At 38.0% G+C, this 17796-nt stretch overlaps 1 protein-coding gene across 3 annotated transcripts in view; it reads left to right on the top strand.

Moving 5' to 3' along the window:
* The first annotated feature begins 3399 nt into the window (after window positions 1-3399).
* LOC135466787 (neuron navigator 2-like) overlaps window positions 3400-17796 on the top strand; it is a 195840-nt gene continuing 181443 nt past the window's right edge. For all 3 annotated transcript variants that reach the window (XM_064744503.1, XM_064744476.1, XM_064744493.1), the window contains exon 1: window positions 3400-4108. In XM_064744503.1, the coding sequence (XP_064600573.1) occupies window positions 4046-4108 (63 nt within the window). In that variant the 5' untranslated portion in view covers window positions 3400-4045. The remainder of the gene's footprint in view (window positions 4109-17796) is intronic.

The following is a 17796-nucleotide window of genomic DNA, read 5'->3' as shown; positions in this document are numbered from 1 at the left end:
CATATCCTATAAGCCTAATGAGCATGATTTGTTTACATTTTAATTCTTGCATGTGATATTCTGTTGCCCATAAAAAACAAAGCACATTTACTGTAGTTGGACATCAATCCCCTCTGTAGAACCAGACTGTTAATACAACCAGAAAACTTGTGACTTGGATGTGAGTGTTAAACATATCGATATGGCTCAATGGTCAGTTAAAATCTTGGAATATGCTGGCCTTTACTTATTCCTTTGAACTCTTGACCCAGATGTTTGGAAAGAGAGGGACAGATCACTTATCAGATGAAAAATCTTTGTGAAGTTGACGATCTGCAGGCTGGCATGTTAGCATGGTTCAGGAATCTTCACTCAAGATGTGTGACATTTCTCTGTCCCTAGCTTTTCTTTATCTCCGTGACTGAAGATCTGTGAGTTGGTGGATGAGTTTTTTTTTTTTTCATGACTGTCTGTCTTGCAGTCTAAAGTGGCATCTTTTCTTATGCATGATTGCTCTGTCTTTCTACGTTTCACAAACCAGATGTTGCAGTTGTCTGCTCTGTGCCAGCTTGTGTGGTGAGTGCATTATGTCCAGCACAAACTATAACTGATGAATGGTAGCTTCTTTATAGTGACTGATAGAAAATTTTCTTTTTCTTCAGTTTACTGGTACATGTAAATGTTCGGAAAGATTCGAATATTTGATATCGTTGGTCAAATATTTAAGAGCATTCCTTTTCCTGAATGATTGTGAATCTCTCTCTGATACTTGAGGGCCTCATGGCTTCATATATTCTATGACTGAAAAACTTCTTTTTACTGTTCTGTAAGAACACACTCATGAATCAAACAAAGAAATCAGTGGTTTTAGTGGCTAAGAGCCCAAAATGACACCACTGGCAATAATGTACATGTAGTTCATTATACTTGTGTCCTTGAATGAAAAAAGATATCTGTTGCTGTCACATGTTTTTTTCTGAATGTCACTCTGAACTTCAGATTTGTTTCCCCCCCCCCCCCCCCCACCCTGCTCAATTTCCACCCTCTTGTCTTTGATCATCCCCACTTCCGTGTTTTCACTGTATTTTTTCTCTCTTATATCCAAGTGTACCACACTCTGTGTTACCATCTGTTTATATGTCTGCCAGTGATGTTGCCCCCTAAGGCACTCCAGTCATATTTTGTCTCCCTAAGGCACATGTGCCCTAGTCCCTCTCAGTGTGAAGGCACGCGCCCCAATATCAGATGTCAGGATTGTCTCTGATTAGGCCTGGTACTGTTCCATCAGCACCTTTGTCCCCCCCTTCCTCCTCACCCTGTTCTTCCAGTCTTCTGACAATTGTTTACTATAGAACAGACCGAACAGTGTAATACGCTTCTTGTGTTTATAGAGTATACCTTATCCAGGGCAGGGCATTACATGTGCAAAAGTTTGATAATGAAAACTTACTTTTTTGAAATTTACCACAATTGACTGTCACCAATGCATACGTGTGTGAGTCATCATCATTGACACAATATGTCAGCTTGTCTTCGAAAGCTTCTGTGTTTGAATATGCATAAAATGTGCAAGAACTACATTGTTTTCAACATTGTATGAACTTGATAACAGACAACTAACCAACAGATATAAGTGCAACACAAAAAAAATGTATAAAAGAGAAAAAAATTGTTATTCATAAAATACCATTAACATGAATTCTCCCAAAACATGTTAGGTACAATTAACAGATTTTCAGCTATGAATGCACAGTGGTCAATATTTAGATCCTCCTGAATCAGTTACTCTAACACTTTTGAAAGGAAATATTTGTTTTCAACACCACTTTTCATGTTGCATAACTTGATCTGTCTTCAAAGTATGTATATCTCAACACCTGTTACAGTTACAGCATACAGAGGAATGTAAGGAATGTATGGGGGAGGGGGGGGGGGGGCACAAAATGCACTTTACATTCACATGTACATTTATGTACCACACATTTACATTGTTTGAAGAATTCTCTTTGTCCTTAATCATAGAACCTGTTCAGTTTCTTGTATATTAACACGGTAACTGATTTCAGGGTTGTTATTTTTTTTCTTAAATTAATTAACTGTGAAAAGAATACACAAGTCTACAGATTAAAGTCTGCTAAATTAGTTTAAATTTGTAAGATTTTTTGACACGGTTAGTTTCATTGATCACATACATGTGAAGTGTATATCTGCATACAATCGATGATGATATCCAGTAGTCTTCCACTACAATGGTTGGCTGGCTGGCTACAACCCTTTCACACTTGTATATGTGTGTCAAGTCACGGTTGCATGTGTATAATACTGGTACAGTAAGTAGTGTGCATTTGCCAAGTCGTTTGTATAATTGATGTATTATTTTGTGACATTTATCCAGATTTAAATTGCTTGATTTAACTTTTTGCATTTTTTCCCCCTCTTCTTGTTAACAATAGCTTCCCATTTGCTAATCATACTCAATGACACAAGGCTGAAAGTGTGTCTCATCCGATCGGACAGCTGTCACTCATGACCTCCAAGCCAATGACAATGTCTAATTTGTTTTGGTAGGAGGGGTTATGGTGTTCTTCTAAGGCGGGGACACAGATCTTGTCTGGCCTACTTCCCGCCTTGATAGAGTAAATTAGTCAGCTCAGACAGCTGGTGTTAAACCCACTCATGCAGTTATTTGAAATGCTGCGTTACATTCTGCACTAGTTTTCATCTGACACTTGTATAAGGGAAGCTTTAGGGTGAGGGAAACTCTCAGCTCTGCACAGTGTAATCTACAAGTACCAGCAGCATGGGCTGTTGAGATACTGGGATCAGTGTAATACTGGAGGTGCTGCAAGTTTAATATGGACATTTTTGTAACTAGAAGGGATGTTGCAGGCCACCTTGTTATGGGTGCTGTGGACTGACTTCACTATGGATGAGTTGATTCCAGTGCAGTTTCTTGAATGGATTACCAGTGTGCTGGTCGAAGCAGATGAAGAGGGCTTTACTAGATTTGTTCCAAGTTTCCAGTGGCCATCATTTTACTCACTCCTTCATCACTGTTCTGATGAATTGAGTAGTTTCTAGACACATGCTCAATAATTTTTCACTTTTTGCCAAATAGTTTTTGTCTGTTATCGACCAAAAAGCAATTTGTCATTGGAAAACCTGACAAATTTTAATGACGAGATTTTTAAAGCAACACAGCTCGATCTGGCACTGTGAATGGCTATGAACAATTACTGGCAAAAAGATCCCGCCAAAATTTCAGTCTTATCAGTCATGTGATACTGCTAAGCCGTTCATTTTTTTCTCACATCTTTTGCAGCCCAGTCTTGCTTCAGAGGTTGTCTCTGTCAGTGGAAATCCCTGCCCTTGGTACTAAGGGTAACCATTTTCTCCACTGAGAGGAAATTTAATGTGACAGCCTTGCTAATGGACTGTGTTAACATGCCCACTTACTGTGTTTACCTAACCAGCAAAAACCCTCCCACTGATAGTGTTTGCTCACATAAGATAAATAACCAAGTGGAGACCCCTGTCAGGGACGCAGCCTTAGTACCCACAATTATATAGCTTCAGGAAGTTTTCATCATGGTTTCCTCACTTTTATCCCTTTCCTTATGATGTAACACTAATGTTCTGAGCATAACCATCATGCCAATTAGCAGTGCCTGTAAACCAGTCATTGTGTAAGGTGGAATGTACAGGCCAGAACAGCTGCAGGAGTCCCAAGGTATATGGCTTCATCCCAACCGTCATCATCCTGAAACTTAAAAGGACTAACTCATCGTGGAACTAAATTACTAGCAGACATTTTTGCCACCTTACAGTGAAGGAGATTATTAGTTGTATACCATAGCCTAGATTAACAAAGTGTACTCAGTAAGCAGGCTTACCAATGGGATCTTCAAAAGTTCTTGCAGCAAAATGATCAGCTTCACTTCTCCATGCAGTTTGGGATGATCCCGCTTGTGCTAATTTAGTGTTGTACTAGGGGGATCAGTCATGCTGACATATCCAGTGATGTTTGATACCGATTTGCTGGAGTGATATCCGTACAGAAATCATCATGGTTCTGGAATATATTATTACTGCTTTTGATACTGTGGAACCTAAGACATATACAGCAGAGGTGAGAAAAATTTTTACTTTACAACTGCATTCGAGTAAACTGTGACATAGTAAAGGCTGGTTCATTTATTTTATTAGTTTTAACTGTTTTTTCCACATGTCTATTTATCTTCACAGTTTATTATGTATATTAATTGTTCTAACATATGAATACATATACATATGCAAAGTTACATGATAAATATTATAAGACTGTTGACAGTCTCAATACAAAGCCCTTCCATTACCCCCTGCCCCCCCCCCCCCCCCCCACCCATATGTAGAAATATAAGTCTGAGAAAGATTACCAGTATCATAGAATAAGACAAAATCTTTTGTATTATTGACCCATATGGATTTTTTAAATACGACCTGAGTCTCCAGAAACCTGATGATTTTGTTTCATTGGTCCTGTATGTACTGTATACAAATCAATGAATTCATCTGGTATACTTTTGCTGTAGGTGACGATTGATTTTTTAATTTTCCCCTGTCTTGACTGTCCTACATGTACAGGGGGAAATCAATACTATATTTGAGAGAATATGTGAGATGTGGGTTATAGTATGTTTTTTCATATAGTACACACATGTAGAATCACTAGGTGCTCTGCAGTTTAGTACATGCTTGTATGTGCACAACTTTATATGTACACAAACATATTTTGTTGTCGTGTACTTTTTCTCTACCAACCCAATAGCACAGTTGGTAGGACGTCTGCTTCAGGAGCGGTAGATCCAGGGTCAATCCTTGGTCAAGTCACACCTAAGGGTTTAAAAGAGGAAGTTGTTACTTCCTCGCTTGGCATTCAGTATGAAGGGAATAATCCAACGACTGGTTGACCCGTATCAGTATGATGGCTCGGGCGGGGCGACTTACTTACCTTTGGTAAGTCATCTCAGTGAAGCAGCACCAAATAAAAGAGTGGTCCTGCAACAATTACATACAACCTAAGGATTCCTTCGTCATCATATGCCTGAAAAATTGTTAAGTGTGATGTTAAACCCCAAGCACTCACTCACTCACTCCCTCACTCACTCACTCTCTTGTGTAGGCTATGTGTATTCATAAACACGGTATATGAGCACATACTGGAATGTGCACAACGCAAAAAAAAAAGAAAAAAATATACAGAGCACATGCAAAGGGATGTCATAGCTTGGTGTTTACGCGGAGTGTCTTTCCCCATTCAGAACCAATGAAACCAGAGAGACTTTGTGCAAACACTCTGTGTTCCTAGTGCTCTAATATGAAACGGATCATATCTGAGTTTTCAACATACCCACTCACGGCTCAACTCCAAGATGTATATTTTTACTTTTTATCTTGATCTCCACACTACAGCAACAAAACTCTCTTAGGGTTAACTACCAATCTGACATTCAATGCTGCTAGAGTTGTTGTTGTTAAAGACATTCAAGGAGAGAGACACGAGTGACATTTTGCCTATTTGTTTTCCCTAGAGATCTTGGATTTCTGGTTTTGGGAACATATTGTAAATATTATTGGCGCGGACCATTAAGGCTTATGGTATGGAGGAGTTCAAATATGAGCGCAGGAAAGTTTTAGTGTCAAGAAGAGGTGAAGAGTGTAGAAATGACTTTAGTATTCATTTTTTTTTTGCCTTGTTGATGTTGATATGCAAATTAATTTTCTCATTTCCTTTACCTTAGACACCTTTTCATTTCAAGATTAGTGTAACATTTAAACATGCATGTAATTAACCTGATTGATCGCCGTGAATCCACTGATTTGTTTAAAGCTAAACCTTATACAGTCATCAGGTGACTGGAGCTGTCAGTGTGCTGTTGATAAGGTTGGAGAGAATTTCCTGTGTAAAGTGAGAAGCGCGCAGAAATCTTCAGGCGATAAATAATATCCTTTTCATGAATAAACATGAGGTCCTTTTCACACTCAGGCTCAGCAAGATCTTCTGCTAAAATCTTACATGTTGGACAGGATAAGGTGGTAATTATATCTGATCCTCGTTAGCCGTGCTGTCACCTGAGCACTATCAGTTTTAACAAGTGTTAATCTACCTGTCCAAATAACTCATTCAGGTGTGAAATTTACTTAATGATAGGCTTGCTAAGATGACCTCAAGACTGCCCCCAAACAAACACCACTTCACCCTTGGCCCTTGGGCATTCTCACTACTGAGAGAAGTAAAGTTTCCTTTGTGAACCAAGTTTCACCAAAGGACAGACATTCTCCTAAAACTTCTTTTCCCACCTGATTGTTATTGTGTGTGTGAAAGAAAGAAAGTGTTTCCATACACATTTATGATAACAGTATCTATATATGAAAATCTGATAGCAGTTTCCATGACCCCAGAAATCTGCATGAGAACGGTGAAAACTAATAAGTTGTGTCAGTACGCATAGAAGCATCTGCATATTATGGAGTGATTTTGCTGTTCAAATATTTCGATATTTAAGGCTGTATATGCATATGTATGTATGAATTTGGTATAATTATTTATGATTTTCACATTCAAAGCTCCGTTCAAGCACATTTGATACAAAGCAGAGTTTTTTTTCAGATAAATCTTATATTCATAGGAAGTGGTCATTTTGAAACAGTTCATCATTAACAAATGCAGTGTTATCAGTCAGTCATGTATGCATGGATATGAGACTCCGGTTCTGGGCAGAAATTTATCAGTTAATATAATTGACCCATATCTCGCTAAAAATACATGTAGTCTGTAATTGAGAGAATGACACATAGTCTATCTTTTATTTCCATATTTAGACAGGATCTCTGATTGTCGTTGATCGTTTCCTGATTTGAGAATGTTAATGGAGATTTTTGCCTCTGCCACCTGGTGGTGATGTATTGTGGTGTAATGAAATTGACACGGATAGTGGTGATACTGTGGCGTTTTTTGTTTTTTTTTAAACAATCAGGCAAGAACGGGACTTCCATATAGCAGTTAATGCTCATTGCTCATATTAAAGCCCTTCCATCGAAGTTGAATGAGATTTGATACCAGGGTAATTCAGGTGTCGTTAATATAAATTTTTGACGTTTCCATGTAATTAAAGCCTTATTATGGAAGTGAATGGCACGGCACTTTATAGTAGAAACAAAAATTAAAACTGGCGTTTGATTAGACCTGTTTAACTTTGAGCAGTGCACTGACTGCATTGAGCAGATCTTTATCTTCAGTACTGTAACCTTAGCTTTGGATATCAAAATTATAAATCAAGCAATAGATACTATGTTAAGCAAAGAGCATTGGTGCAAATAACATTCAAATTTTTCAAGTATCAAATGCTTTGGAGTAAAGTCAGCAGGCAAGTTTGACATTTGGAATGATTTGATGCTTATACATACGTATGCAGTGTTTACCTTAAGCAGATCTAAATCCCATCAAAATCATCTTGTTATCAGATATACAATCCATTCCTCAGACTAATATTGATTCAGTCTTGGTGACAAACTGGTGGATTGTGGACACTTTAAGTGCGAAAGCTTGTCTTGTGTGCTGCATTCACTGTATGCCATGTGCTCAGGGGTGCAAGTGTCTACACAGATGAATTAGAAAAATCAGAATATGGCCTCGACCTGTCATACATGCTTAGTGGTTTTCAAGCCCTGAGGAATTTTTTTTACCTTATCAGATTTTGCTCGTTAAAGAGTAAAGTTTACACTCTTATAGCCAGTGCACCCTGTAGTCTTTTACCATATCTTTCTAGCTGTCTTGATGCAAAAGTTCTGGCGCATCCAAGAATCTCCCAGTGCAGATTTCCTTGATGTATAAAATGGGTCCTTTTGTATCTATATTTAAGTGACTTTGCTGCAAGCGATACTGTTATCAGTGGTACCTCTACGTCTACTTGTATGCATCTATTTTTGTCATTTTGTCTCTCGTGATTCTGCAATCTTAACTCACTTTGTGAAAAGCTTTTTGTGTGATGACAGGTTTACAGGCACTTCAGTTCAGGAATTGCCTTGGAATTGCTGTGGAATTAAAGAAACGTTATAAAAGTGTGCACCTGTCAGCTGGCATCTTTCTTCTCCTGTCTTCTGTTCTTGACAGGTGTTCCTAAACTGGGCTAATGTTTCTGTAATGTAAAGGCACTCATCTTATCTTCCCTCAATCATCTCAGTCCAAGAACCAAAGGAAAAAAAAACTCAAAAAGTCTGTATAATGTAAGGATTTTAAGATATCCTTTGTTGCCATGGCCTCTTTTTAATGTAAATCTAATTGAAATTGAACAAATTTCAACTAACCTTTCAGATTGCTTACTTTGCTTACAGATAAAATGATCATCATAAATTTACATATACATGTAGTACCATATTTTGATTTCCTGTACACATGTATGTCTAGGTATCAAGGTAGCAGGCATTTATGTTTTCATGAGTTGGAAAAAGATAGATGTAGCGGGATGCACGAACATCCTAATTAAAGTCATGTCTGAGCTGTCACCGCAGAAACGTCTTTCTTTATTAGCAAACCAAAAACTGGTGACAGGTATATTGTTATTCTCTGTTCACCTCATGATTATTATTAATGTGTGTGTGTTTGTGTGTGTTTGCATACGCAAAGATGTTGTTTATTACAATATAAACAGGACTGAAGCTGGCAGATATTGTTGTTTTGATATTGATTGTAATGGCTGCGTTTGTATCCAAAGTTTATGGCACACAATATTTAGTGATGTTATCTTATTTTAGTGTTTTAAGTAATTTATCAGGCTTTTTCATGGTAACCTTTGACCACCATGTTTTTATCACCAGGATATGTATAAGAAATTAAAGATTGATGGCCAATTGAAGGACATCTTCTTGTCCTCCGACAGGAAATACTGGATGTGCTACTCAGAGGATGATTGTCGTCTAAGATTGCTGACTTTTTTTACTATTAGACCATGATTATGCACTTTTATTACTTATACATATGTCATATGTCAGGATTTCCTTCATGGATAAATAGAAACGTTATTTTACATGTTAGATATCACTTTAATTATTATGTTTTGGTATGTCACACCCACAAGCCATGACCTCAAAAGAGAAACATTTTATTTTATGACGTTAAATTCTGAGCTGACATCATAATGCAAGTTTAGTCAACTGTAAACTTCCTGTCAGGCAAGAAGACTCAGTGTCATGCAAGACGCCGTGTATGACCTCATGCCTTATGCAATTCTGTGGCCCACAGGTAAAAACATTCAACATAAAAGTGTTATAATGCACAAAATGCACATCATGTAGACAAAATATAAATTATAAATCAAAAGGTCGAACTCCATACATATTACCTTCATGAAAGACGGAAATGATAAAATGCATTGTAATAGAAATCACAAAGTGCCCAAAGTATGACAAGGAGCGATGTGATTTTAATTCCATGTAGAAGCTATCGGTATATACAGTGTGGAGGTTAACTGACAGAGCATTTTATTGTGTGTGTGGAAAGGCTGCATGAGTAAGCCTACACTTGGCTAACATATGGCTTAATTCCATTCAAGATTTCCCTCTCATTGCTTACCCAGATACAGATTGTCCTAGCTTGCACAACCCTTGTGTTTGGATAACCTATGTTGGAATGTTGTGCGATCATTTGACCCTAACTCTTCGCATGTCTCTTGTCACCGATACATGTAGCTCATGCAGTTCCTTTCCTTTCCTTTCCCACTCGAAAGTGTTTAATAGCACAAAAGTTTACACATGTAGTGGAAAATGCAATTTAGGAGATGTTGTCCATACAGAAGTTTGCATCTTTCAGACAACATGATAATGTACTAGTATAGTAGATTGTTCCTAGACAACACGCTTTGGTAAGAAATATAGGCAGCCAGGTATCTTAAAAAAAAACCATGCAGAGATATTATTGATATTGAATTGAAAGGTTTAGTTTAGATTGAAATCGTGATACAGATGTAAAAACTTGAAAATAGTAACCCTTTTGATAGTTCTGGGGTCAGTTTCACGAAGCATACTTAGTGTTAAGTATCCCTTCACTAAATGCACTTCATATCTCTACAACATAGGTTGCCATTGATAGTTAAGTAAGCTTCATGAAATTGGCCAGTGCGCTGAGCATTGTTTTCTGTGTTGCCAATATTTTTTGATGATCAGCATAACAGTATTCACCATGAGGTATACATGTAACTGTCGATATTATGCGCTGCTCTAAGTATTATTGTTTATATTATTAGTGTTTGAATTTTTGGAGTACATGGCAATTCAAATTGAACTGAGACCTCTGGACTAAATAAGTAAGATCTGGTAACTTTCATGGGACATGTCTATGTGTTAAGATACTACACCCCTTGATTCTATGGATTGTCAGAAGACTTACATAAAAGGCCCAGAACTATCTGATTGAGTGGGTGTTGTTGCTTGGTTACATGTACATCCACCCATGATACCCACATGTAGATCTGTATGTGTGTTTTGGCACCCAGTTTGACCAGGTTCTTCCCCAGTCACAGTGTTCTCTGCTGTACTTAGTGATGAGATCATAGCCAGAAGCTGATAGGTTTGTGGTTGTAACTGAGATGATTGTACTTTGGGCCCTTCCTGCAGACTGTCAGGAGATGACCTTCAGAGTCTAAGACTTCCCTGCCAGTACCGAGTACTCCCCATTGACTGGCATCAATGTAGAACAGTCTGGGCCACCCTTCTTTCTCTAGCACTTCTGTTATCACACATAGATCCCTGCAGTGGTGCCTTATAGTTCTTTACGTCTATACCTTCATGAAGAGTCAAGTATTTTCTAATGGCTATATGTCCATTGCCATTGCAAAATATTAGAATAAAGGCAGAGGCATGTAGGACTATAAGTATAGCTGTGATTCTTCTTTGGTATTTACTTTGAAGATTTATAGAAGATAAATACATGTACTTTCAGTCTTGGTCAATTTTTCAGTTCAAAAAGAACTTCGGGGCACCTTAACCTTTCAAATGTTAAAGGCTCTTGTGGCAATTCACAGTTGAACCCTCACATTCATCTATGGTGATGAGAATTCATTGTTTCCACAATACTTGTTTGTGAATAATTGAGTGTCAGTTATAGGGTAAAATGCATGATAACATACAAGTAAGTTGAGGGGCCTCCGTGGCTCAGTCGGTTAAAGCGCTAGCGCAGCGTAATGACCCAGGAGTCTCTCACCAATGCGGTCGCTGTGAGTTCAAGTCCAGCTCATGCTGGCTTCCTCTCCGGCCGTACGTGAGAAGGTCTGTCAGCAACCTGCGGATGGTCGTGGGTTTCCTCCGGGCTCTGCCCGGTTTCCACCCACCATAATGCTGGCCGCCGTCGTATAAGTGAAATATTCTTGAGCACGGCGTAAAACACCAATCAAAAAAAAAAAAAAAAAAAAAGTAAGTTGAAGTATTAGCATTGTGTGATATAATATATCACGAAACATTGATGTCTTTGAAAAACAGGGAAGTGTACAATTTCCAATTATCAGATTAGAAATTCTGAGGTAAGGACAGTGCATATTTCTTGAAAATAAGCTAAATTTTAGGTTTATGAACGAGTTTGTAATTCTAAGTGTTCTTTTGTGTAGCTGAAAGTGAAATGAAAGTGAATGAAGTACCAAGCTCTCAGACGTTAGTTTTGGTCAGGTGTCAAAGTATTTCTTTCCATATTTAATGCAGTATTGCCCATTTGAGTTAATATATTAATAGTTGCTTTCACAGTTCCATGCATCCTGTTTGAAGACCACCTGTGCATACATGTAACTGGCTGGTTTTCCAATACAGGCAATTTTATTTTATGAAACTGTTAACCAATTGGTTGGCCATCTAAAGCCAATTTGTGCTTGGTTTTCCACAAGATAGTGCTTGGCAGGTATTTGATTAGTGCAAGGAGAGTGGCCTCAAATTGTTCTGTGGTGGTATGGTGCATCGGCCTGGTGCGTGGCGCAGCATGTCCGAGAATCATCACAACGCTATTATGCGCTCATTTGCGGAAAGAACTGTCATGTACCAGAACATCCTGGCAGAATTGAAGGACAAATGAAGCATCCTGTTAGCCCTGATTACCTTCCCGAGTTAAAATCTGTGAGTCACAGGGACTATGTATAAGCAAGCCAGGCACAGAATATCAACCAGTAATTTTATCATTTTCATGCAGATTGCTCGCCACGTGAAGAGACATGTGTCTCCTGCACAGTGTCCAAGGTGGGGGAAATTTGCAAAAATTACAATGCAGATTTTTGCAAGTGGCCATCGTATTTGCTTGTTGCTGCCACTGTGAAAAGCCATGTCTTGGGGCATTTCCAGTTGTCGTGTCAGGTCTTCTTTTACATTACATTCTCAAACCATGCACCATCCTCTTATTTAGACTTTGTTGCCCTAAAAAAACATGGTCGGTGCTCTCTGAGTCATTACATGAGGTATTTGTGAAAAGATTATCCAATTTTCAGCATTTTACAATCCTGATGAATCCTGAAGAATTTGGGGAAAAAATGCCAACTCTTAAAGTGTCATGATTTTGGGGGCTAAAATTAGGGATTATCCTTGTAAAATTGTTATAATTTGTCAGCTGCAGAATTTTCACATCACATTAATTCAGTTGAAATTTGTTGTACGTTTGTTTTTGCTATGCAATTTCCTATTTTTGGGTGTTTTTAATTTTGTAAGAATTTAATGTCTTAAATGTTTTTCTCGGTTGCATGTCTATAAAGATAGGAAAGAAGTGCATCAAAATATTTAAGAAATAACTATGCAATCTCCATTGTGTACGAGGTGAATTCCTTCTGAAACATTGAGATTCCTCAGTGAAATTTGTATTCTATTTTGTCTTCTTTCATGATAACATGGAAGTCACACAACAATGCCTTGGCTGTGAAAAACATAATGCGTGTATACCCTCATACATGTAAGTTAAGTGGTTTAGTCTGCTTGTTCTCAGCTAACATAATGTTATGTTAAGAGGTTAAACAATTATTTCTCACATTCAGATAGGGGATTGAAGCGCTGACCTGACCCCAGTGCTTGGCTGATCCCAGGCCAATAGAGCCTGGGCCAACTTTCCTGCCAGGTTAACTGAAATACATTGTGCTGATTTCTGGTGTGAATCGCTTGGGTACACACCCCTTAGTTGTGTGATTAAGGGCGTCTGTTTGACCACATTAGCCCGGAATTATCCCCCTTTCAGACAGTCTGAACCCCTCATTCAACCACTTGGCGGACAATTACAGGGCCTCAGGGTTAACTCTAGATCCGCCATTATGGTATTATCACTGTGTTTGTTAGATCGTCCTTAGAAACTTACAGGCCCCGCCAGGCCTGATTAGTGACTAAAAAGGCGTCTGTGGACAATGAAAAGAATCAACAATTCATTAGTTACTGCACAGATCTTGCTCAATTCTCTCCACTTTTTGGTATTCAGTTATTCATGATGACTACTGCACTCCAAAGTTATGGAAACAAGCGGCCAAGCTTTTAGCGCGATAAATAATGTAAGTCTAATCTGTTTACGAAAGGATAGTAATATGTTAAAACTGAACGGGGTTTCTTCAGATGATATCAAGTTAAACTTGAGTGTACATCTTACTAAAACTTTGAGTATCAAAGATTGAATGATTGATTGGCATGATTTCATCCATATGATGACCTTTGATGTAAAGGACAGCAGCTTGGAGAGTAATGAGGACAGTATCATAATTGTCAAATCGTTCAAGTCCCTTTTTAAAAAAAATACTGATAGTTGACAAATAGCATATCCCTTCCTAACCAATATTCGTACATTAGCATTATTGGAAATCATACATTGTTCATTCGGAACAAATTAGCAGGATTACTTACTAAATACTTGATATCTGTGTAAAAGTAATGGTAAATTCATGATTTCAGTTTTTAACTCTAATTGAAAATGAGGATGGTTGTGTTCATAATTTGAAACTATTCACAACTTTTCACTTTTCACTGTGATCAACACTGTACAGGGTTCATGGAAAAAGTTGACATTTTACATGACCTCCTTCGCTCCATAAATAATTAGTGACCGGTCTTCAAGGGCTTTCGAATGTTATTGGTCAAGTAAAAGTTGATGACACATTATCCAGGGAAATTGGTTGTCTACTTTTCCAACATGAACAGTGGATTTCATGAAAAATTACCAGTTACCTTTGGATACAGTTATCAGTTTGACAACTATCTATCTCGAGTATTACCTTGATATGGTAGCAAAATTTAGGAGCAGCAGTCAGAAATTTGATCAGCTGGAGGCTCATTGAGCTCAGGTGGAGTGGTAGAAGTGTGGGCTGGGCACAGAACACATGAATATTGTATGCTTCAATTTCCGAGCAAGTTTCCTCTCTCGTGCACAGTGACGAGGATGCTCAGAATTTCTTCATGGATCAAAGCATTTTAAATTCCACACAAATTTAACTTGCTGACTTTAAGTGGAATTTTAAGTAGTCACACCATTAATTTATTGACATTTTGAAGGAATGCATTTTCAGATTCTTTTTCTGTATCTTAATTTAATTGGAATTCCTGCAGGGAAGTGTGAAATGTGCTGCATTGTGCAGTGGTGAAGTTGAATAGCTGACGATCTTGTTAAATAAATGTGTGAATGCTTTTCAAAGCAGCCCTACATGACTTTTTTTGACTTCCATGATGCAATTTCTGCGGTTCCGATTGTGGAAAGGTTCTGTGACTGAGAGCAGGCCTTGCGACAAGGAATCCCCCAGGGACTGGACAACTTTCCAGAGGCTGAAATGATGACATGGCTGAGTTGTCTCAAGAGGCCTGGTCAAGTGGTTCTGTGTGATCAACTGGACAATTATACCCCATCAGGATAGGCCTGTTAATTGTGTAATGTCCCCTGACTGGGGACAAAGTTCTATGGACAGAGAGGAGGTCATCTCTAGGGGTTTATGACTCAGAGCACAGACCATATGGCAGGCCACTGTGTCACCATGGCATCGCGCTGTCCCTTGGCCGCCTGGAACAAGTGGTTTCTGGGCTGTTTCCACATTACACCAGCCTCCATGGCACCAGACTGTCCTGTCAGTGTCTCTCTGTCATTGGTGATCCAGTCTGGATACAGGTCTGCTCAGCCCTCAATTAAGTGTGTCCTTGAAGAACAAAAGCATGATTAGGCACATTGCTAAAGGAGAGTTAGTCAAAGGGCAATAAATCTTGCAGGAACTTTTATAGGCAGTATTTTCAACACAAGCTGTTTAATGGATTTTTCAGCAATGGAGGAACTGTACACTTTACAGACTATAAGGCACATGTGAAAAGGAAAAGGACTAGGACATTCAAAACTTTTAACTTGGTTTTCCTAAAGCTCTTTTCCCCAATAATGTAAAAATAATAATTGTAAACCATGTAATTTCCTGGTAAAACTCAAGTATTTCCGACTTTTTCAACATTTGAATGGAATGTCTCTCTAATAGCATAAGCTGATCAGAAAGCCAGGTTTGAGAATCGGTTACTTGTTTGAAAATAACGCTCTGGAGCCAAACTTTTTGTTGGCAAAAAGTGTTCCATGGTCAGTTATGCACACGATAATGACAGTTACAGTCAAACACTATATGTAGGTACAGTATTTCCATTGTCAGTTTCCACATTGGTACACGTAGTTACTGGTTACACCTTGGACTATTGCCAGAACTGATGTCTGAGAATCAGTGTGGGGAATTAGTTTGCGTTCTAACCACTATTAGTGTCTCAGACAAGCTGCAAAATTGGGTTTGTGAAGGAGAAGAAGATACGAATTTGTCTGGCAAAACTTCTGGTTAAGCAGATGAAGGTTGATGATACAGAGAACTGGACAAGCCAGGGTTTTACTCAACACAGTGTCAGTTGTTATGATGCTTCAGTAGAAAGCAGTGCAGGAGAAGTTGACGAGAAAGAAACACTGGTTGTGAACAGATAGTGAAGCCAGCTCATGGTGCTAATCAGGCTATCTTCACAGACCACACCATTTACTGGTAGTAGCTGGTTTATTCATTTCTCTCCTGACCTTACCTTAATGATTACAAAGTTTAGGGCCTGTTTCAAGGTGACTAAGTCAACCATCTGGCATTATGTAAACCGGTATCTCTCCTTTAGCCTTACATAAAGGATTTTGTTTGGATTTTGAGCTAGAATTTTAATTGTAATAAATTTAAGCAGTTAGTGATTTTACTGCAGTGTTCATCAGAATCATGAAGACACATGGAGTGTAATGCTTCAGTCCTACACTAGCTCAGAAGAAAATCCCGAAGACAAAATTTTTCATATACTTGCCAAAGGTTGAGGGTTTTCCCCCATGCACTCCGGTTTGCTCCCTTTGTAAAACAGTTGAAGAAGTGAAATATTCTTGGGAAAGTGTTATTCCCTAATCAGTTATATAAAATTGATTAAAATTCACCAAATTTTGATTTTAAAAAATCTTTCCAGGCCTGTAGTCTCCCTTATTATTGTAGTTTTGCAGTTTACAGAATTTATCTTTCAGTCCAAGTTTACTTGTCTGCAATGATTGACCATAGACTTGTATAATATCCTCCTTTATTCATTTTATACTGCTACCTGCGGATGGTTGTGGGTTTCCCCTGGGCTCTACCCGGTTTCCTCCCACCATATTGCTGGCCGCTGTTGTATAAGTGAAATATTCTTGAGTACGACGTAAAACACCAATCAAATAAATAAATAAAATCAAATCATTTTATACTGTTTTGTTAGATGCAAACTTATCATTTTGTTTTTCTTTTGCAAGTCAAGATGTTTGGGTTGAAAGTCAGTTCACTGTCAGACCATACATGTAGATAAACAGATGCCTTCAATATCAAAACGATGTGGTTTTTCAGTATGGACATCTTGTCTAGACACTGGCTTTAAGGAATTTCCTTTGTCTCTTGATACAATATCTGGACTCTAACTAACTCAGTTTGCACTGACTGCTCTTTGGCCTGTTATAACCTTGGATGTAAACAGTTACAGGGCCATGGCAGTAGGAGTGACTCTGTCAGCTATCTGATAGTCACTACCATGAATGAATCAGGGACAAGCCTTGTGATATCTAGCTGCCACAGGATTTCTAAAAATCCTTCCATCATTCAGACCAGTTAACTGCAGTTTGGAATGGCAATACATCTTGTCTAGAAGTAACCTGACTTCTTTTTTTTTTTTTTTTTTTTTTGGACAAATGTCAGCTAGGGCGAGATATTTTTTCATTAGTTCCATGTTGTGATGAAAGCTTCTATGATAAATTGTGTCCTCTTCATTCAGTAAGACTAGTAGATTGGATGTATATACAATACTAAAATAATGTATTTGTCATTTTGTAGCTAATTAGAATATATGTGCATAACATTACAAAATGTAGTTTAAAAAGGCAGATAAATTTAAAATATATTTCCAAGTTATGTGGAAAGTAATATATACAAATTAGAAATAATTACTTTGTAGTATCCAAGCATGAGATCTTAGAGATATATGCAGCAGTAAACCTTCTGTATCTACATTGTACATTAACAGAACATTAAACCTCCCAAATAACTGGTATCTTTAAACTGACAGATATATTTGAATTTTTCAAAAGATACATGTATTTCTTTGCTATTATTTAGATAGATATGTGAAACCAGTGAAATATGGCCACATGAAGGATTTTAACTAGTGACCATTTAACTACTAACTATCTGTATTTGTTAATTGTGTTAACTGTGTTTATTCTAATTCTAACTCATAAGTTGCTTACTTCAGTTCTAAATCGCTACTGTTTACTAAGATAAATCTTCTTCCTTA

This window comes from Liolophura sinensis, chromosome 1 (genome assembly GCF_032854445.1).
Source record: "Liolophura sinensis isolate JHLJ2023 chromosome 1, CUHK_Ljap_v2, whole genome shotgun sequence".
NCBI classification, from domain to species: Eukaryota; Metazoa; Mollusca; class Polyplacophora; order Chitonida; family Chitonidae; genus Liolophura; species Liolophura sinensis.
The sequence above is the reverse complement of the archived record's forward strand: the minus strand, read 5'-3'. Positions and strand labels throughout refer to the sequence as shown.